This window comes from Cupressus sempervirens, chromosome 3, assembly GCF_028749045.1.
Source record: "Cupressus sempervirens isolate cs-2001-9-10 chromosome 3, ASM2874904v1, whole genome shotgun sequence".
Lineage (NCBI taxonomy): Eukaryota > Viridiplantae > Streptophyta > Pinopsida > Cupressales > Cupressaceae > Cupressus > Cupressus sempervirens.
Window position 1 is genome coordinate 1088821331 of NC_143120.1, and position 23216 is coordinate 1088844546.

Here is a 23216-nt window from a genome sequence, read left to right on the forward strand (position 1 = left end):
AGACTCCGCTAAGAACATCGAGAATAAACTCTAGAACACTGAAAACAAAAAAATTAAAGCAATGATATGAACATAGTGAACACGTAAGGATTAAGAAGAAAAACATGTGATGATGGTATTTGCATAATGTGACGGTTATGTTTTGGTCTTGCTGTTCTTTCTGTCATGGTTCAAAACCCTGTTGGGGTGGTAGTGTTAAATATTTCTATCAGGTACAAGGTCCCTTATTTGTGACCTGATCGATTCATAGCTCTAGGTTAAAAGCATTTCGACATTTTATAAAAAAATATGAATATAAAACATGTATTGTTTTTAATAATACAAAGCCGCGCATTGTTGCTTTTTACAGAGAAATGCAGCAGGCGAAACTCCAGGATTTTCCATTAAAGGACAAACAATAAAAGCCATACAAATCCCCAAAAGTAGAAAAAAGGAAAAGAAAAGAGTGAAACTGAAAGAGTAGAGCATATGACCTAAAAACAGCAGCAGCTCCAACAACATTAATGCCACCGTCATTTTTCAGCACAAATGATTTGGCATCATTGGACAGAGATGTCAGTAAAAGAATAAGCCTCAATAATGATGGCCTTCATACCATATTTTATTTATTCTTTCTAGGAAAACTGGTAACAAAATCAAAAATATCAATGTGAAGAAAAAACCCAAAAAAAAATTCAAAACTAAAATAAACTGAAAAAGCCATGGTTTGCATAGAGTTTGCTCTGGGTAAAGAATTTGGACCCGGAGTCTCTTAGGATGCAGCCAACCAAATCTGGGGCCCAATGTCTGTGTCTTGCCTTCATCCATGGCAAAGTAAGGGAGCCATAGTTGAAAAAGTCAGAATAAGTAATAACTTGGCTTGCTCAAAAATTTAAAAAACTCGGACTTGCCACAAAAATTAGCAAGAAAAGTTGGCACTTATATCAAACACTTGAACATATAAAATTTCTTAAAATATTCTTTACAAAGACACATATACACCAAATTTGTAAAGCATATACTGATTTGAGATTCGATCACATATAGATCATAGTTTTAAGTTAAATACATAGCAACTAGAATTTAGCCAATCAGCACCAGTCGTACCAAAAAACAAGTGCAACACCAGAATACAATTGAGTTCAACACATATCGAAGTCCAACTCCATGAAACAACTACAACCTCTGAATACATATTAAGTTCAAGTTTCAGTATCATGAAAAATAGAAATCATAAATTGCATCTATGTGGGTGGTGTTGAAGTACTTGCAACATCCTCAACTAGTGACTGAATAGGTGTCTCAACAGAAGCCTTTGATGGACGACCAAGCCCATGTTCCTTCTCACATGCAACCACTTTTGCGTCCTAGTCATCTTCCTCCATCTCCAACTTAGCTAGTTGACCGTCTATCAAGAAAGGACCCAAATCTACATCATCACCGTCAGGAGTAGCAATCCAATCAGCTAAATATGGATCAATGTCATCCAAGTCAAGTGCTTCATGTGAAACTTGCCCTTCCACCTTTTCTTGCAATCAAAGGTTGTACCACACATACACTAGGTGATTCAAGCACCACTGAGTCAACCAATTATGTTTTTTTGTATGAATGGCCTCAAAAATGTTCTAGTTGTGCCCACAACCTGAAGCACTACACGGCTGCAATAATATATGGATGGCAAGCTTTTGAAGATTAGGAGTTATGGCACCATAATCTTCCCACCACAAAGATGCAAGGATACAAAATGTCATTTATAACTATATAAAGATTGTGATCAACTTAATGAGAGAAAAAAATGATATAATAAAATTAAACACATGTTCTTTTTTACCTGGTTGTAGGGTGTCTCTCCTACATATGCAATTAGGTGAAGAAAACAATGGCCCTTGGGACTTCTTACAACTATGTAACTCATCAAGTATCAGATCTTGAAGTTGCTCATCATCAACTAATCTCCAAATACGTGTCTAGGCCAGTTTCAACCTTTGCATTTTCTCTAAAAGTGTTGGAGAAATAAAACTTAGGGTTCATGTAATAGGCAACAACTTGAATATGTTAGTAGAGTTGTTTGTTCCACCTTCAATCGATTATGCGCCATATGGATCCATATTTGGTTTCATCTGACCCATACAAGTGCTTAATCGCATCTTTGGCCCTATCCATGGCCTCATATAGATTATAGATACCCCATGGGGTTTTTGTCTCCATCCACCATTCGTAGAACCCTCACAAGCAATTCCAACACATAGACATAAAAAATTAACAAAAGAAAGAATTGCAATATCAAAAATTAAATAATAAATCATCAATGGAGGTTTGAAAACTTACGTTGATGATCTCCACGATCACCTTGGCAAATCTAACACCAAAAATGGCCTTCACAACCTTCTTTGCTTTAGGCTTCTTGGCATAAGGACCCTCCTACCATCTCTCACTCAGTGACATTTGCTTTAGGTTGGGCAATGTAGCTAATATGCTTTGCAAGGTGAGAAAATTAGTGGCAAAGCATGTGACCCCCGATCACACGAGATCCTTACCATCTATGTGTTCTCTTATAGGACTTCGGACCCATATGTGGTTGTAGATGTACTTTGTGGTATTCCTTCCATCTTCCCACCATATGCCCTCTAGAAGCAAGTCAGGACAATGGGCAGCACAAGGCCTCCAAAATAACGTCAAATGTCTTTCTATCAAATGTTTGTCAGTTGCCACATTATGCAATTGTACTATTGATCACAATCTGGACGACATTATGCATTCCCACTTCCATCACAACCTCATCCAACATGTTGCACTAAGTCTTTATGTTTTTCAGTTGATCACAAGTATCCACTAATTTTTAAAATATTAACTATCCCACTGAAGTAGCTAGAAAGTTGATGAGTGTCATATTCCTATCATTTTTCCACCCATCAAATATAATGGTGCAGCCATTCTGTTCCCAGATTCTCCTTTACACTTCCACAAGTCGATGAGTATTTTGGATCTCATCCTACAACAAAAGCCCACTCACATCAAAACAACTCCCTTGATAGACATGATCATTGCAATGACCAATTGATCCCAATACTACATAAAGTATTGAAGGGATTATTATTGTAGCACCAAAATCACCCTGAAGCAACTAGAAAGTTGATGATCTGGGAGGAGACCTCTTCCTCGATACAAAGTTTCAATTATTTGCACTGGTTAGTCATAGGTGATTTTAACTCACCAATCTTCTTGTTGGAAAGGAAGGGTTGGTTGATTACTCTAGTAGAATGGTTGACTTGGCCAACTTTACTAATCATATTGGTCTGATTGACAGTGAGTTGATTAGGCAATTCTTCACTTCGTCCAATCATAGAAAGGGGAACAACCTCATTCAAGTCAAGATAGACAGATTCTCAATTTCTGTTGATTGGGACACAAGGTAGAAAACCGCCTTAAGAGCTCTCCCCTGGATGGTGTTTGATCACAAACATGTCCTCCTTAAATAGATTGACGAGCCAAATAAGGGACACATACCTTTTCGTTATAAAATCATGTGGACTACATATCCTATGTTTTGTAACTACATTCAAAACTGGTGGCGTCCTCCTATCCAAGAGACCTTGATGTAGAGAGTTGTTTAGAAGTTGGATATTATAAGAAAAAACATGAAGGGTTGGAACAAATTCACATTTGGGGATAATTTTGCAAAGAAAAGAGAAATCAATATAAGATTGCAATGATTAAAGATCAAATGGCTAAAGGTGACCACACAAAATTAACACAAGAAGGAAGCTCGAAGAAGCAAATGGAAGGAAATTTTATATATGGAAAAAACGGGAAGCAAAGTCTAAAGTCCAATGGTTGAAAGAGTGATTGAAATTCGGCCTATTCTCACCATTCTTCCAACAAGCATTAAAAGAGAAACACCATCCTTAGCTTCAAGGATGAAGATAATAGTGAGATCAAGAATGATGATCAATTTGGCTTGATGGCCTCAAATTATGTGTAATATTTTCAAGGATGAGCATCGTATTGTCAACGAGCTTTTCGAAGACCAATTGCTTCATTGCGTACCTAGTGTTGTCAATGCTACTAGTAATGCCTAATTTATTGCACCAATAATGGAGGATGAGGTCAAGAATGTTTTCTCTATGGGGGCCTACAAAGCTCCAAGCCCATTGTCGTTTGCTTTGAAATCACATTGCAGGTTTTGAAATCACCATAGCTAACAAAGGATTTCTTTTAGACTGGGAAGTTATTAAAAAGATACAAAAACCATAAAGACTCTCAGACTTTAGAATCATAACTCTTTTGGATGGTATCATTGTTTGCAACCAAAAGGGGTTTGTCCCTATGCAACATATCCTTGATGGAATTATTACAATTCATGAAATCTTCCATTCCATGGACAAGTGTCGTCAACCAAGAATGGTGTTTAAGCTCGACAACTCAAAAGGCCCATGATAAAGTCAAGTAGGACTTCTTATTTAAGTCCTGGGGAAGATAAGGTTTCACAATGGAATGGTTAATTTGATAAGGAAGTGTGTTACTACAGTTTGGTATTCAATCTTGTTAAAGGGAGTTTTGAGAGGCTTCTCTAAAGCTACCAAAGGTATCAAGTAGGGGGACCCCTTGTCTCCTTATCTATTCATCACCCTTGAGAAGGTATTGGGAAGAAAACCTTTAAGATTAATTAAAGAGGGAACAATTCAAATGGTTAGGCCTCCCTCCAGTATGACTCTAGTCAATCTGCAATAGTCTGTGGAAGACAACATCATATTTGGTATAGCTTCAGTGGTTAAGCTATAGAATGGAAACACTTCCATAATAAATATGCTTAAGCTGTCAGACAACATATAAATTATAACAGTAGTCGTATCTATTTCTTTAATATTGTACCATCTTAAAAAGTAAGCACCCATCATTTAAGACCTTTTATCTCCCCCCCTTTAGTGAACTTATGGTCAATGGATGCATTTGTGCTCAAATGGCTCTTTTTCTCGCTATTTGTCATTTTTCTTTAATTTTTTTGCACCATCCCCAAGATACCGAGATTTTCTCTCCTCAGGATAATCTTGGTATAGGTCGACCACGTCAACCTTGGCCCTTTTTAGTCTCAAGGCCAGTTTTGCCTCAAGTGTTTAAATTGTTAAATGTTGTGGCCGGGTTAGCTTGCTTTGTTTTTAATCCCAAAAATTAGTATATAAGGAAGCTTGGACACTTCATTTTCACATCACAAGACTTACACACACGTGAAGTAAATTCAAACAAGCATATCTCAAGGTATTCATCAAATTTTCAAGCTCTTCTCAAGATTCAAGCATTCATTGTGAGCATTTCATCTTCAACATCTAGCATTTTGTTTGCCATCAAGAGAGGAGATCTACGTTGTGGCATTCTTCTTCTTCCTTTTTGCACATCTACAACAATGGCTCCATGATTTGGTATTGACTAGATCCATTGCATTTGTGGAGATTTCCTACATTTCTATTAAAGACTCAACATCAACATCTAGCATTACGGAACTCTTCCTAACAAGGGTTTCATCAAGTAAGTTGAATCATTGCATTTCTCTTACTTCTTTACATAATTTTACATACTTTTCTCTTTCAAGGTTAATTCTTAAAGAGTGGCTTCACTAAGGCGAGCCCTGCATCGCCACCCCCCCCCCCCCCTCTCCCGAAAAAAAAAAACCAATTTTTTTTGTGTGCAGGAACAAGTTATTTGAATTACAAATTTAGAATAAGAAAGCTACTATCGGAAGCTTTCGGGAAGTCTGAGGTCGACAGTGTTTTTGCCTGCCAAGAACACATCGACTTGGTATAACATATAGTAGCATAGGTCAACCAAATTGACTTTTACCTAGAGATCTTCACTTTTTTGAGATTCTTGGGTTTTTTATCCTTATTCCAGATCTGATCTCAATTCTTGTTTTGCAGTTTACATTCTTTAGTTTTCTGAGCAGAAAGGTGTCTTCTACTACCCCTCTTCAAGGTTAGTTACTTTAACTCTCTTTTGTTTGTGTCTCAAATCTGATTTCTTGCTTTAGTAGGGTTGTGTATGTGTTTCTTGCATTTATATCAATTAATCCTAGGCAAGTTAATCAATCTAGCACTTAATCAATTAATCCAATCAACTCAATTTGTATTTTACAAATCTAAAGGTTAATGTACATTGCATGAAAGAGGACTTACTTGCGTACTTACTTGTATGCCATTGCTAATTTGAAAGAGGACTTACATGTTGCTCTTATTCTGCAACATATTAAGATACCTCATCTTGAGACTTACAATGGTAAGGGTGATCCTGTGATTCATGTTAGGACTTTCCAAACTATATGTAGTGATTTTCTCACGACTATAGTCTCATGGCTAAGTTGTTCACATGAACCTTTAGAGACAAAGATTTTTGAATGTATTGCTCTATAGATTCCTTAAAAAAACTCGCCAATGCTTTCATTCAACAATTTCAAAATAATATTGGCACTCAAATTTCTTTAACTAATTTAATGCATTGTAAACAAAATGTTAAAGAAAAAGTTGGTGACTCCATTGGTAGATTCAAACATTTGTATGCTCAAATATTTTATCATGTGCCTCATCATGATATTCAATATATTTTTATTTCTAATTTGCAAAAAGATACTAGAGATAAGATTCTCCTTACAAAGTATACTTCATTTTCACAAAATTGTGTAGTGTTTCACCATTATGAATTACAAATGAGCCAATTTGAGAGAACCACTCTGGTGGCTCTTATGACTATTGATAAGAGTGACATCGTGATTCATCAAAAAAAATCTACAAACCCAACAACTACATCAAAATCAACAAGACAACAAACATAATAGATAAACAAGTTGTTGTTGCATCTAAAGGTATAGTGACTTTTTCCTTTGTATATTGTCTTAATCGTAAGTACACTTCTTTGTCTGAACCTTACATGTTCTAATACCAAATTTAATCAATGCCAATATTATTAAACTTGCTCCCATCTAACCTCTTGATACTAGCAAACCAATGCCCAAATCACTTGCTCCAAAAAAATTTGTCAATATAATCATCAGCCTCACCATGATACTGAAAAGTAATATTCGATGAAAAATGCTATCCAAGATTTCATTGATTCTAATGTTATATCCATTGGTGTTGAGGTTAATTATCCGAATAAATTTGTTGCATCTCCTAATCAGAACTTGCAAATTTACACCAATCCCTTACACTCTCATTTAGCATATCTTATTAATCAACCTTCTTCTATGATTACTAATATCACTTATAATGACAAAGCAAAAAAAGCTAATCACATTGTTAATCATGTTGAATCTCACCCTTAGCCTCTAAATTTGCCTCCACCTGAACCTAAATCTTCACTTCCTATCACCTTTGATCATTATAACATGATCAAAGCACCCAATGGTCCTCTTTACATTACTACAAGGGTTTCTTATATCCCTTCCCCTGGTGTTTTGGTTGATCCTTCTTCCATGGTTAAATTTATCACTGAAGAACATCTTTACAAAAAACAATTGCATAAAGATTCGTATGACAAATATGAAGTTTGGATTCAAGCTTGTAATAGTTCTTTTATCCTCCTCAAGTTTTATATCTCTTCCTATGACCCTTTGTGGTAAAGTTGTAGATACTACCTTTGTTGTCATCCCTCCTTCAAATCAAATGCAAGTTAAGCTTGGTATCTTATTGCTTTCCTCCATGCAAGCTATCGCTCCACCCATTCATAGATGCCTTAATTTCCCCACAACGGAGAAATCATCACTATTAATCATTCTCTTTATCAACCTTCTAACCCTCAAGATTGTGCTAACATGGACTTCTATTGGCCTTCTTTACCTCAAAAACTACCAAGCCATCCTGGTCATCTTTATCAATCCTACTCGAAATTCAAAATTTTAAAAATTCTTGAACTTACTCAACCTAAGGTTGGTCCTTCCAAAGCCATTGTACCTACTCCACCTATTCCTCCTTCACATTATAGTATTTCTCAAAATATCTCTCAACTCGTCATTAATCCTTCCTCGGAACCTATGTCTATTGATCTTGCTCCTTTTGCTTTATCTCGTAAAACCATTCGTAATCAACATGCTCGTAAGTATCGTATGAACCGTCAAGCTAAAGCTAAAGCATGCATTCATGCTTCTCAAATTGCGTCATCTTCTCAACTATTGCCTTGCTTCGATCAACCCATGCTTCAGCCTTTAAACGAAGTAAATCATAATAATAACATGCAAATGGATAAACATGATAATTCTATTTGTATATTAGATTTTATTGTGATTAATCTTGATAAGTTAGATACTCTTGATGATGATGTTATTGATGATAATGATAATACACATGTTAATGATGATGAATACAAGACTATTATTGTTGATCATGATTTGCATAACATGCTTTACAAACAAATAAAGATTACTCCTAGTATTGAGCACAATGGCTCCCACCAGAGTCCTTGCTTAGATCTAATTGTTGTTCCTACTATGTTGAATGTGGTTCCTCTTGCAAGTTACCCACCTTTCCCTAACGATACAAAACAAGATGGGGGTTTAGGAAACATGCCTAACGTGACTTCTTTAGCATGGTAGTCTATGTATTTGTCTATTGTACTGCGTTCCCCTGTGATGTGTTGCTTGTTATATATTTTTTCTCTAGATTGTTTAAAATGATCCTTGTTGCTACATTGGCGCAAGGTGATACAATAATTGAACAAGTTGTACACATTCCTCTATCTATATCTCTCTTCAGCTATATGTCATTATATGTTGCGTTGTATATGTGCCATTGTTCGTCAATGTGCCCTTGTGTAGTCTGCTTGGATGCTTGCAACATGGTAGCACCAATTCTTTTTGGTCTCTTTGATATCGGCCCAAAAAGACTCTTCTTTATCCATCTTAAGTGTTTTTCCTCCATTGTGTTGTAGTTTTGCATCCTTTGGGAAATGATGACATTGCATATTTGACATAATATTATATATATTAGCATATGATCATACTAACCCCACAATTGGTAGATCCCTCTTGTGCTCTCTCTTTGTCATGTGTTTATTTCCCTAAGTATTCTTTACTTGGGGCATTTCATAGTGGAAACATTTGTAGTGGATGCATGTACGCTTCCACTAAAACCATTGCTCCCATTGAGGAGTTTCCAAACACTCTAACGTGGTGGCATACACTCCCCTCACTCGTGCACACACGCACTTTGACAATTTTCTTTTGCATCTTTTTGGATCCTTCCTTGGGTTACCAAGTAGCTTGGAAAGTTTGATCCCCACAGCTTTTTGATCCCTCTTTGGATTACCTAACAGTCTGGGAGGCCTGATCTTTGCTTTTTGATCCTTACTTGGATTACCAAACAATCTGAGATGGCTCTTCCACTTTTTTCAATCCCTTAAGAAAACACATCCTTATGTCTAGGTTGTTTTTGCAGATTCTTTTTTTGGCACACAATGTCCCTTGAGGATGAGTCTTTGATGGATTGGCCAGCATGAAACACACACTAGCTAGACCATTCAATTCATCTATGATGGGTGAATTAGCATGTCACACACACTTGCGAGACCATTCAACACCATCTTTTTATTGCAGCACATCTTTTTGTGTGGTTCACAATAAGGAACACAAACCTTACTGGGCGAGTTGACCACATTTTCTCTCTCTTTTTCTCTTGTCAATGACCTCTTATTATGGTTTTGGATATGGAAAAGACTCGAGCCTTTGGGGGGCTTGGTAGTTTCATTATCTCCTTAGTCAAGATGAGATTAGCTCTTGCTTTTGATCTACTTTATCATGAGTATGAGGTAGGCTTGTACTCCCACTAAAGTGGGGGCTAAACAATGTTACCCCACTACTAGGGTGCGTTGGGACGTCGAAACGAGTTTCCGGGATGGGGGGAAAATGGGCCTCATTTTTGGGACAGAGGGGGGCGGCCAGGAGATGGTGGCAAGGGGAGGATGAGGCAGGGAGGAGTGTTGTATAGTATACATATAGAACTTGAAATGCTTGTTATGAAATGATGTTTCAGTAGAACATACCAAATTTAAATACTTGAACATAGCCAAATTGCAACATGAACTAGAACCGTTGAACATTCAACGTAGTAACATATTACATACCCAATAGTAACATTCAAAAAACAAAAGTCAAATAGAAATCCAAGTCTCCATACTAGCAGTAGCATGGTTGCGGAATTGCAGAGGTGGGGGTACTTGGGTACGTGAATACCCAGTGCAGGGACATCTCAGGGACGGGTACTCTAAGGTTTGGGAGGGGGTGCGAGTCCCCATGTAACACTGGGGCCAAATGTACCGTCTTAAAATACAAGAACCCATCCTTTTAGACCTTTTAGCTCCACCCTTTACTAATCTTATGGTCCATGGATACATTTGTGCTCAAAAGGTTCTTTTTCCCGCTATGGTCCATGGATAATCCTAGTGTAGGTCGACTAGGTCGACGTATACCTTGGCCCTTTTTACTTTCGGGGCCAATTTTGCCTCAGGTGTTAAATTGTTAAATATTGTCACCTAGTCAACTTGCTTTGTCTTCGATCCCAAAAACCGATATATAGGGAAGCTTGGTCACTTCAGTTTCAAATCACAAGACTTACACATGCATAAGGATATTCAAGCAAGCATACTCAAGACATTCATCAAGTTTTCAAGGCATTCTCATGCTCTTCTCAAGATTCAAAGATTCGTGGTGAGTATTTCCTCTTCAAGATCTAGCATTTTGTTGGTCATCAAGATAAGAGATCTACATTATGGCATTCTTCTTCCTTTGTGCACATCTACATCCATGGCTCCATAATTTGGTATAGAGTAGGTCCATTACATTTGTAAGATTTCCTAAATTTCTATTGAACATTCAACATCAGCAACATCTAGCATTATGGAACTCTTTCTAACAATAGTTTCATCAAGTAAGGTGAATCATTGCATTTGTCCTACTTCTTTATTTGCTTTTAAATACTTGTATCTTTCAAGGTTAATTCCTAAACATGGGCTTGCCTTCACCAAAATTCCATTTTTCTTGTATTTTGGAACGGGTTATCAATATTGGGAATTCGGAATCAAAAACCTATTGTCAAAAGCTTTCAAAGTCATCACCTTTCATATGAATGAAGTCACCAATTTTCATTGTTGTCATTGAGAGTAATATATTATTCCCAAAATTGATCTCCCTTGGATGTCCTAAAAATGGTATCTTCTCCCCTTCATATCTTCAAATGTGAGGGAGAATCACGACTCTTCATCATGTCTACCTTTGAGAGTCGCAACCATTCATAATTACCACCCTTTGAAAGAGTCAAAACCCTTCATCATTTATGCGCTTTGAATAAGTAACAACCTTCCATAATTACCACCCTTTGAAAGAGTCAAAACCCTTTATCATTTATGCCCTTTCAAATAGTCACAACCTTTCACAATTGCCACCCTTTACAAGAGTTGCAACCCTCCATAATTTCTCCTTTTTGTAGGAGTTACTTTCTTATAATCTTCATGCTCCTCTTTTCTCTTCAGCTAATTCTTTTTTGATTTACATCTTCCATTCATTCTTCCTTAATATCTTCTTTTCAAGTTAAGTCTTTTCCCTTTTATAATCTCGTGTTGAGGGAGTCACAACTCTTCATTGAATACCTCTTAACCTTTCATTAAACTTAATTAACTTTTAATTATATTGAATTATATTTCAGTTTTTTTATATAAGATTTTAATTTTATTATTACTTATTAATAAATCCTACTTCAAAAGGTGGGCATTGCGAACAAAGATCAAGGCTCTTCAAGCAAAGGGAAAATCAGAGCACAATAATTCAAAGGCTTAGATATCCATTCCAATAATTCTAACCCTCAACTAATTTATATTGCCAACAAATATCTTTCTAGAGAATGGGAGGAAGCAAAGAAACCTAATTTCATGGAAATTGGCAAATATTTGTCATCTACAACAAATACATGCCCTTGCCAATAGGGATTGTTATGGCAAATTGAAGTTGTTGTCATTCTATTAGACTAAGGAGATTGAAGCTCCTTATATAGATTTACAAAGACGATTTTTCTTAACGAAACAATCGTGAACTAAAGACAAAAATAGAAACTACCTAATGAACCAAAGACTAACTAAGATGACCATTAAAGAAAAATTACCATATTCTAATACCCTCCCTTAATGATCATTGTCTAACTAGTATCATTTGGTTACAAATTCTTCAAAACATTTTCTTGTTGCTAAGACCGTCCTTGGATCTACAAAATGTTAATGACCAAGAAGCCAGAAACCATCCAAAAAAGAACACAAAAGGGTGTCCCCTTCTTCAAAAAGCTTTGGAGAATGAGACCAGAGCCTCTCTCATAGACTCTACCACTCAGATAAGTCTATTACTAACCCTCCCAAAACCAACAAATCTTTTGACTAGAAATAATCACAAAACATGTACCCCAATGTTGGATAACAAAGTTGCTCTTCCCTAGAGACAGATACAAGCACTAATAGCAACTAGCACAATTTTGAGGAAAAACCAACAAAGCCATCCAAAACAAAAATGCAAAAAGCCAAAAGCCATTTTTTTAAGGAGAAAAATCATTAAAATCAGACAAAGTTTTAGGTGAAAATCGACCAAACCAGGGAATACAATCTGAGACATAGATCAAAGAATACAACGCTTCATTTTTTAAGAAAAACAGTAAAACCCAATGAATATTTTTTGAGAAGAAAAATTATTAAGACCCACAAAGGAACCCCACACAACTTAACGAATTGCAAAATTAGAAACAAGGGGAAAAATTATGAAAACCTATCATAAATGTTTTTAAGGGGAAAATTATGAAAATCCATCAAAAAAACCTTCATGCAACAACACATGAAACTTCACGAGTTAAGACAGCACATGCAAGAACATGTAACTCACAAAAAGGGCAAGTAAGCAGCATGCAACAAACATGCAAGTACATGCAACCTTCAAAAATCAAACTCTTGCTGAAATCAAGAAATCGAGTGGTCAAAACCCTCAACCAAGCTTGCAATTTTCAGCAAAAATCTTTGAAGCCAAACCACAAAATTTTCACTAAATACCTCTAACAATAACCAAATTTCTAGAAAATAAAACCTCTAGATCATAAGAGACAAATTTCTCTTTAAAAATTTGCCAAATTTGATGGAATCCCATCGACCTTCCCTGATACCATGTTATAGTAAATCAATGTTGTGCGGTTGTATTAAACAAAGGAGATGAAAGCTCTTTATATAGATTAAAAAGATAATGTTGCTAAAAGGAACAATTGTGAGCTAAAAATGGAAATAGAAAACTACCTAATAAACTAAAGACTAACTAAATTAACCATTATGTTAATTTTCTGAGATTGCTACAAATGTACTAAGCGCTGCATATTTGGTATGTGTTTTCTAAAGGAAGCGACCATTTGTACTTATATTATAAATATGAGCCAAGAAGAGACATGTCCCTTCATGGGACATGTCTATTCATTATAATGTAATTAATATAATAACAATTATTATTTAACTATAAAATATCTCACATAATAATCAATTATTTAATTAATTTATATATATTATATCTCACACACATATTATATATATATGCACTTTAGTCTCGCAGTTTCTCCAACTAAAGCTACCAAACATCAACACTCCCTCTTAGCTAGGAAGGATAAACACATGATAATATTACACCATTGGTAATATTAAAAATGGCAAATTTTAAGAATAGCTTTGATCAAAAGATATCAACCATTTTGATAACACATTTTATATCATGAGTATTGGCCTCCAAAATATCAACATATGATATTCACCAAATACTCTGAGTATTGGCCTACAGAGTATCAACATATGATATTCACCAAGTACTCAATAAGGTAATGGCCTGTAGAATATCAACACATGATATTCACCAAATACGTATCATATATCTATACAAACAACTCATAGACCGTCAAGTTAATGACATCTAACACTTAGTTGTTGATTTAAAAGATATAATTCATAATGATATATTTCAACATTTACATAAAATATATATCATGACTTAAGTTATCGTAAGATCATGACCTTCTACTTACTTCTGAAAATGCAAGTAATAATCATTTGGAAGTCATCACTTCCTCATGATGTACCCAATTGAATCATGCAATCACACGCATGATAACAAAAGTTTACATGAAATCAAAACTTCCTCTGATTCTAACATGATTAAGATCTTCGAAGATCAACTGAAACATATCCTCTATTTGCTCCTTCTGACGAATGTGTTAGACTCCCTCTACACATCAATCTTCTGAGCTCCTTTACCTTTGAAGAAGTGTCAGAATCCCTCTGAATTTGATATCAATCTCCCTTTTCCTACAATAATGTTCTCGAAAGAAAAGATCAAGGCAAATAGCTATTATAATATGTATTAAAAAAAGATTACTATAATACTCGAGGATAAGAATAACATTTAGGAATAATCATATAATAGTAATAATCATAATAGTGTAATTGTATTCCTTTAGAATAATATGATTACTCTATTCAAGATGACATTCTTATACAATGTTTATAATAAGAATATTCGAAACTCGCAATAATAATTATTTAACATATTCATCCTTACTTTACTTTGGACCTCACCTCTCACATAAGAATTATACTAATATCTTAAACATATTAATAAATGAAAACAACTTAAAATAATGTTTCACATACCTTATAGGGTCAGTGGGTGCCCGATCCCTTTGTTCTTCACATTATAGATACTATAAACTTTTGACATCAATCTCGTTTAATATCCTCTTTGATATATTTTGCCCTATATTTACTTGCATCCTTAATGTAATTTATTCAAAATATTATATATAATTTGTTTATGCCAAGGGTATACCCCTATATCATTTGATGTCTTCAAAAACAGCACATCTACATAAAAATATCCACCGCATGGGGATCCCTGCTTAGTCAGAAATGGCCAATATTAAGATTGGACCCCATTCCTTCTATTGTTTACATCACCCTCCTTCATCAGTTCAACAGTGCCTCCATTTTGCACCAAAGCAACAGCACCATATGTCTCACTTTTTATATTGTTGTCTTCTTACTTAGGTTTGAATATGGTATTGATCAACCAACACCCGTCAACGTTTAGTAGATGGTTTTGTTCCAAATAAACATAAAGATAGTAACATGTTTATGTATGCGCACACGATTGTCCTTTGAATAAAATCGAGCGTTCACTCTCCTTTGAAATAGGACACTCTAGTAGACTATCCACGATATTTGAGGAGTAGCTTCTCTTTACTGCCCAATGTAAAATGTTTCTTCCCCCTCTCTGCCATTTAACAAATGCTTCATTAATTTCGTGTACCATCTTTAAAATCCTCTGCAACTAGAAGTTGAAGATTATCAATTTGGCTTTATAGTTCATCTAGTGATAATAAAGATAACAACTTTGTAGTTAACGGAATGGCTTGTGCATTTATGAATGCACTTGAAAAGGTTGTATCCACAAAGGCCTACCCGTATATTTCAATAGCGAATTTGACCATAGCCACAGCTCACGTGGGTCTATACAAATAAATCCATTCATGACCATCTCCGAATCAGTTAATTGCATTTCTTAAAACCGCCTTCATTTCTTTCCTTCAATTTGTCATTTCCTTTCTTACATTTGCAATTTGGGTCTGATACCATGTTAATTTTCCGAGATTGCTGCAAATGTACTCAGCACTATCTATTTGGTATGTGTTTTCCAAAGGCAACAACCTCTTTCTTTTATATTAAAAATATGAGCCAAGAAGAGACATGTCCCTTCATAGAACATGTTTGTTCATTATAATGTAATTAATATAAAAACAATTATTATTTAACTATATACTATCACACATGATAATTGACTATATATATATATATATATATATATATATATATATGCACTTTAGTCTCATAGTTTATCCAACTGAAGCTACCAAACATCAACACATTAAAGATACATTACAATATTCTAATATGAGTCAAGCAACAAAAAATACTTGCTATGTAATTTATCATCGGGCCAATCCAAAATAAAGTTGATTGTGTACTCACTCCAAAACGAATCAAGCAAACAACAAAGTTATTCAAGCCCCTTTGAGCTGATTTTTTTTGAAGCACCTACTACCTTCATACTATTCCTCCAATAACTAGCTTATTCACCAATATCTCGTGACCTAGTGGTATAATTGCAGTTAAAATAGATTTGCAAAGAGATTATGCAATGATTGTCTCTTTGCAATAGAATAATTATTTGTCATGTTGCAAAGAAAATGGGTTGTGGAATAGTTTCTTCTCCTAGATGAGCTAGCACCATACTAGTGACGATCCCCAAAGTATTCTATGCCCATGAGATATTTTTCTTCCTATTCAAGAAAAAAATATTGTAACTATGACCATTTTTTGTGTCGATTTGTTATCCTTTGGCAACAATTCTTCTGTAGGTGCTACAATTTAAGGGTATTTCTAAAGTATCTAAATGTGGTCCAAATATGTTTTAAGGTAGCTTCAAGCCCATTAAGGCAGCAACCTTAGCTTTGTCAAAGGTCAACTAAATACCTTCAATACAACCTACATGCCTGGGCAGCACTCCAAACTTTAGGTGGCCTGAGGACTTCCAACCATTACCATGCATGTGCCAAGTGTTTGACAAGTTAACTGCTGGATAAAAGCAGCCAAAACTTTAGAATTTACTATATTTATTTATTTCTCTATTTATTGTGATGCAAGATTAACCATGGGCCTAGATGCTCCTATGCCAAAACACTGCAAAATCTTGCCTGGATTCCTCCTTATTTTTCAATGGCAGCACAAAGTCCTAACTAAGTGAGTGAATGTTGAAGCGATAAAGAATTTGGTTTCTAGCTGTTAGCCCCTATATTGAACTAGCCAAAATTTAAACTTTCATATTGAATTCACTATCTCACTAACCTGAATCTTGAGCATTTGGTGTAAATACTTCAACAATTGGTCACTATGTGATTTCATGTAGAGATCTCCATCATGATTCTTCTAGTAAATAAGTTGACATGTCTTCCCTCACAAATCATCAAGTTTATTATGAACACTTGAGTTAACTGGTTAATAAAAGTTTATGATGTTGAATCAAATCTCAGTTTGGCAGTATTCCCAAGACATTATTTTGTGGAAGGGTAGTTATGCATATGTGGTTGTTGGTGACTCAATAACATTGTCAAGATCATTCTTCTAAATACCAAGAGGAAGATAATAGGTGGGGCACATTTGAAGTCAATACAAATGAAATTTTGATCTCAGACACACAACTTACCAAAGGAAAGTATTACATCGGCAATTATCATATTTTAGCCAGCTCTCAAATATTATTTATCTGCTCGATAAGTGTATATTTCTTTTCATAAGCTATATTTGCTTCGTGTATATTGCTGAAATATCCGAGGAAAGATTAAAGGGTGTTGAAGATACAAATTTTTTTGATAGACTCTAAAAGGGCTGACGAAGAATAAGTATGCCATGTGGAAAGAGAAAAGGTGGCAGCATTCTATTACAAAGGTGACATTATCGCACGCCTTCAAAGTTTCCAAAGTTTCCAAAGTTTGTCAACTTCCCCAAAGAAGAACCGATAAGTTCCTTTTATTTTTCAAATATGAAGCAAGGTAGTTGCTCAAACTTTAACTACTTCTTGAAACTACCTATCATCCCATGTACATGTTGTAGTGCAAAGAATGCATTCACGGTGATATCTCTGCAAATACTCAAAGTTATACTCTCTAATGGTTTTTAAAAAGAAGAGGATTTAGAGAATCTTTAAGGGAATGTAAGACACACAATGAAAGTCTACAACCACTCTCCTTGCCTAAGCTGAGTATGGAAAGATAGCCAATATGGCTATGAACCATTTGACATAATACCTTTGAATGTTATCACCTCATGTAATGCTCTTCAAAGCATACAATCATGCCAAAGAATGCATGTTGAAGGAAGTGGGCATGGTTATTTACACATTAGGATAAAGAAGGTGCCCACACTTCTTATAACTATCAAAGATGAGCTCAACACATAAAATGTTTGACAGAATGAGCGTGGCTAGCAAGATTTCTTGTTTCCTGTGTCAATCACTTCTTCAAGCATGCAGTGCATATCCATGTTTTAACCTATATTTTACCACCAGCTGAGTAGAAATATCAATTACAGATCCAAATCATTGAAGAAATGATTGTAAGGAAATCATCTTTTGCAATTAATGAGTAATGCTTTCACATCTACCTTGAAGCTACATCCTCTGAGTGGTTCAATGCACGCAAAATATGGAATCAAAGGCATCGTAGAGTTGTTAGTATTGTGTCATAAGTGGGCATTTGAAACATAGTAATGATGAATCAAAGTTGTATTTCAAGACCTCTAAAGACAATGTTCTTAGCATTCTCCAAGCTTTGGCTATCCCAATAATAGCCCCACTCGATAAGAACATTCAAACACAGTATTGGCAACATATTAAAGGATGAAAGGATAATGGTAGGCGGACGTCCTTTGAATATGCAAGCTCATCTTGTTGTAAACACATACTGATGCAAGAACATCTTGTGTGTAAGGGCAATCTTGCATCACCCAAAAATATTTCTATTTCCAATTTTTGTGTTTTTAACAAGGACTCCTATACAGAGTTGTTATTTCTGGGAACTTGCTAGTTTTAGTAAGTTGGTATTATGTGCTCAGATTGTTCTAATCTCATGTGTGGAGGTTCATCTTTGACATATCAGCCTACTGGATGAGTTTCATTGTCATATCATATGTATTAGTGCAGTTAGTGCAGATTTTCGATATGAATTTTGGCTATCCAAACTGCAAGTCCAGCGATGAAGGCCTAAATGGCTATGAAACGAGGCGAGACCTCGGCTGATAAACACTTTGCACAATCAGCTGTTGTAGATTACTAGCCGAGGATATCAAAATGGGGTTATAATAGCCCACCGAGTCAATGGTTTGCTAGTTATGGTCTCCAGAAGTGGACCCATCTGAAAATGTAATTTGTAAATTGTCTTGAGTTGATACTTTGTAATAAAGTGTAATGAAATGATATAATATGAGGTTGGTCGGCCTCAAGGGTTAGGCTTAATGTCTACAACCTTCTCGGGCGGTAAAAAGTGCCTATATAAGGAATTCTCGTAGGTTACCTAGGGCAGTTCTAGGTGATAGTAGCAACTCTATCTTGTAGATAGTCGTAAGGAAGGTGCCCATGTGGCTTTGCAAATTGTAATTCTGTTACTTCACATTTGCAACAATAATAAGAAGCCCATATTTTGTTCTCTCAATTTGTATTGTTCTTTGTTTCTGTTGTTTGTTGTGGTATTAAGGGGAGCAACCTTCATCAAGTGGTATCAGAGCGGGAGTTCCTGAGTGTGTAAACATATGCGATATGTTTACATGTATGGAGAGAGTGTGGTGGAAGAGTTCAATATTTTCTCCTTCCCCTCCTTCATCCTCACTTTTATCTCTTACGACAAGATTTATTCCTCTGTGCATTTGTTCTTCCAATGCTTGCATCTATCTCTGGAGGGCTCTCAAACCCTCAAGTGTAACGTAAGACTCTTCCAACACACTCTCTTCATACGTGTAAACATATGCAAGAGAGTCGTACGTGTTACACCTAAGGGTTTTAGAGCCCTCCAGAGACAGATGCAAGCATTAGAAGAACAAATGTGCAGAGGAATAAATCTTGTCGTAAGAGATAAAAGTGAGAATGAAGGAGGAGAAGAAGAAAATATTGAAGAAGAAGCAGTCTTGAACCCAAAAGAAGAAAGATTTTTTATGGCCATCTCCAAGATTGAAAAAAGACCTAAGTTTGAGGTTCCCACATTTTTGAGAAATCTTAACAAAAAGGAGTTGATCAATTGGATCAATGAATTGGAGGAATACTTTGAGTATGAAGATAGTGAGGATCCTAATAGGGTCAGGTTTGTGAAGGCCAAACTAAAGGGTCATGCAAAGATCTGGTGGCAGGAGATTCAATTGGAGCGAAATAGAGAGGTAAGGATAAAATCACAAGATGGGATCGGATGATAGCTAAATTGAAGCGACAATTCATTCCCATGGATTATGAGCTCGATCTATTGAAGAAAATGCAAGGGTTGAAGCAAGTAGGAAGATCTGTTCAGAGGAATATGGAAGAGTTCTACCAAGTTCTCATCAAAACCGGCCATGCGAAAGCTAATAAGGAGAAAGTTGTTCCTTATCTTAATGGGTTGAGGCCAAGCATTCAAGAGTTGAGTCTAGTTTGAATGACCAATATTGAGGAGGCATACTAGTTTGCTGAGAGAGTTGAGGAAAAGATGAACAAAAAGTTTGATAAGAAAAATAGTGGTTGAGGTCACGGTGGAAGATCTGGCGGACTATCTTATGGAGGTCAAATTGACGATCAGAAGAACAAGGATTAGTCTAGTAGTAGCAGCCAGAACCAAAGGGGGAGCAACTCCAATCGTTTCCATGATCTAAACAATAGAGATCAAAGAGGAAGAAGAAGAGGGCAAGGATCTAGAAAAGCAGGTTTCCATGGAAAATGTTTTCACTACAGGGAAGAAGTGCATAGAGCATTTCAGTATTTCTAGCGCCAAGGAAGAACTAATAGAAGAACTGAAGGCCAAGCCAGAGTAGCACATGTTGATGAATATGCAAAATCGTCACATTCTGAAGATGTTGAAAGAGGAGTCATTCTGGTTAACAGAAGAGTCTTGTTGAGTGGTGAGAATTAACCTGATCAAAGGAGAAGTTTGTTTTGCACGAGGTGCAAATGTGAAGATAAGTGCTGTGATGTGATCATTGATGGTGGAAGCACTAACAAAATGGTGTCAAAAAAGATGGTCACAAAGCTAAATCTCAAGAGGCATAAACACCGACATCCATACCATACCTGGGTGTGACCACAAGGTCGTGGTGAATGAGCAGTACCTAGTGAAGTTCAAGATTGAAAGCTACTAGGATGAGGTGCCTTGTGATATCATACCTATGGACATATGTCATATGTTATTAGGTAGGTTGTGGCAGTTTGATAGGCATGATGTACATGACAAGCGTGCAAATACCTACACTCTGACAAAGGATGGAGTGAAACATAAGTTGAAGCCATTAAAGGAGAAAGACAAAAAGGTATATAGTATTGCCAGAATATGTTATGTTGATGGAAAGCAGTTTCTCAAGGATATGAGGCATGAGCATATGTGTTTTGTTGTAAATCCAAAAGATGGTAAAAAAGTAGAGAAGGCACCTGTAGAAATTGTAAATTTGTTAGAAGAGTTTCCAAATATTTTGTCAAATAATTTACCTGATGGATTACCCTCGGTGAGGAAGATCAGTCATTAGATGGACTTGATTCTAGGAGTCAGTTTGCCAAACAAGGCAACGCACAGAATGACACCAACAGAAAGTGAAGAGTTGGAACAGACAAGTTCATGACTTATTACAGAAGGGGTTGATTCGAGAGAGTCTGAGTCCATGTGTTGTACCAACAATATTGGCACCTAAGAAGAATGGAGAATGGAGGATGTGTACAGATTCACGATCTATCAACAAGATCACAATGACGTATAGATTTCCATTGCAACGGATGGATGATATTATGGACAGTTTGTTCACAAAGATTGATCTGAAGAGTGGATACCATTAGATTCGCATCAGAGAAGGTGATGAGTGGAAGACTGCCTTCAAGAGAAAGGAAGGATTGTACGAGTGGTTAGTCATGCCTTTTGGGCTAACCAATGCACCGAGCACTTTCATGAGGCTCATGAATGAAGTAACAAAGGAGTTTCCAGGTAAGTTTGTCATTGTTTACCTAGATGATATTCTGATTTTTAGTAAGACATTGGAGGAGCATTTGATGCACATTCATAAGGCGTTTGATAAGTTGAAGGAGGAAAAGTTGCTAATAAATTTGAAGAAGTGTAGTATTATGAAGAAGGATTTGGTGCACTTGAGATTTGTGGTATCAAAAAAGGTCTGAAAATGGACCTTGAGAAAGTGAACGCTGTCCTCGAATGGCCTAATCCAAGGAATGTAACAAAGGTAAGACATTTTCATGGACAGGCTAGTTTTTACAAAAAAATTGTCTGAGGTTTTAGCAATATTTGTAGACCTTTCACTGAAACAATAGGAAAGAATTTAAGTGGATTGTAGGAGCAAATAAGAATTTTAATTTGTTGAAACAGGAAGTTACAGAGCACCTTATTTTAGCACTTCCAAATTTTAATAAGGTGTTTCAAGTAGACTGTAATGCTAGTGGTACTGCAATAAGAGTTGTTTTGAGCCAAGAAAGTAAACCTATTGCTTATTTCAATGAGAAATTGAATGATGCCAAAAGAAAGCATTATGTTTAGGAATTTTATGCTATATTCAGGCATTGAAGAAGTGAAGACACTATCTTCTTCCTAAGGAGTTTGTTTTGTATACTGATCATCAAGCTTTGCAATATTTGAATAGTCAAAGAAAATTGAACCAAGGACACTGGAAATGGGTTGAGTTTTTGCAAAGCTATACATTTGTTTTGAAACACAAGAGTGGGAAGTCTAACAGAGTCGCAGATTCTCTTAATAGAAGTCAAGTTTTGCTAACAAAAATGCAAATTGAGGTGGTTGGATTCAAGGAACTCAAGAATTTGTTTCCGGGGGATCCTAATTTTGGTGAGGCTTGGGAAACTTGTACAAAACCTGTTACACTTAGGAGGACAAAGCGGTTAGATTTCATAATCCAAGATGGTATATTGTTCAAGGGAAGTCAGTTGTGCATTCGCAAAAGTTCTATGAAAGCAAATCTCACTAAGGAGAAGCATAGCAGAGGATTGGTTGGACACTTTGGTAGAGACAAAACCATTGCTTTGGTTGCTAAGAATTATTACTAGCCACAGTTGAGAATTATTACTGGCCACAGTTGCAGCAAGATGTTAAGAAGTTTGTGCAAAGTTCCAGAGTATGCCAAATGGCAAAAGAAGTGAAACAAAATATGGGGTTATATCAACCATTACCTGTACCTGAGAAGTCATTGGAAGATGTCAACATGGATTTCGTTCTTGGTTTACCAAGAACATAGCAAGGGCATGATTCAATTATTGTGGTGGTAGATAGATTTTCAAAAATGACACATTTCATTACCTACAAGAAGACTAGTGATGTTCATGTGGCGGAGTTGGTTTTCAGAGAAGAGGTGAGGCTACATGGTCTACCAAAGACTATAGTTTTTAATCAAGATACCAAGTTTGTTGGGTA

General features: G+C 35.9%; 1 protein-coding gene across 4 annotated transcripts in view; it reads right to left on the reverse strand.

Moving 5' to 3' along the window:
- Positions 1 to 23216, reverse strand: part of LOC149570565 (uncharacterized) — a 133620-nt gene that overhangs the window by 105101 nt on the left and 5303 nt on the right. For 2 of the 4 annotated variants that reach the window (XM_089823151.1, XM_089823150.1), the window contains exon 1: positions 1247 to 1371. The exons of the other annotated variants lie outside the window; for them this stretch is intronic. In XM_089823151.1, coding sequence (XP_089679277.1) covers positions 1247 to 1255 — 9 coding nt within the window. In that variant the 5' untranslated portion in view covers positions 1256 to 1371. Of the gene's footprint in view, positions 1 to 1246; positions 1372 to 23216 lie in introns of those variants that run through there. 4 annotated transcript variants of the gene reach the window in all.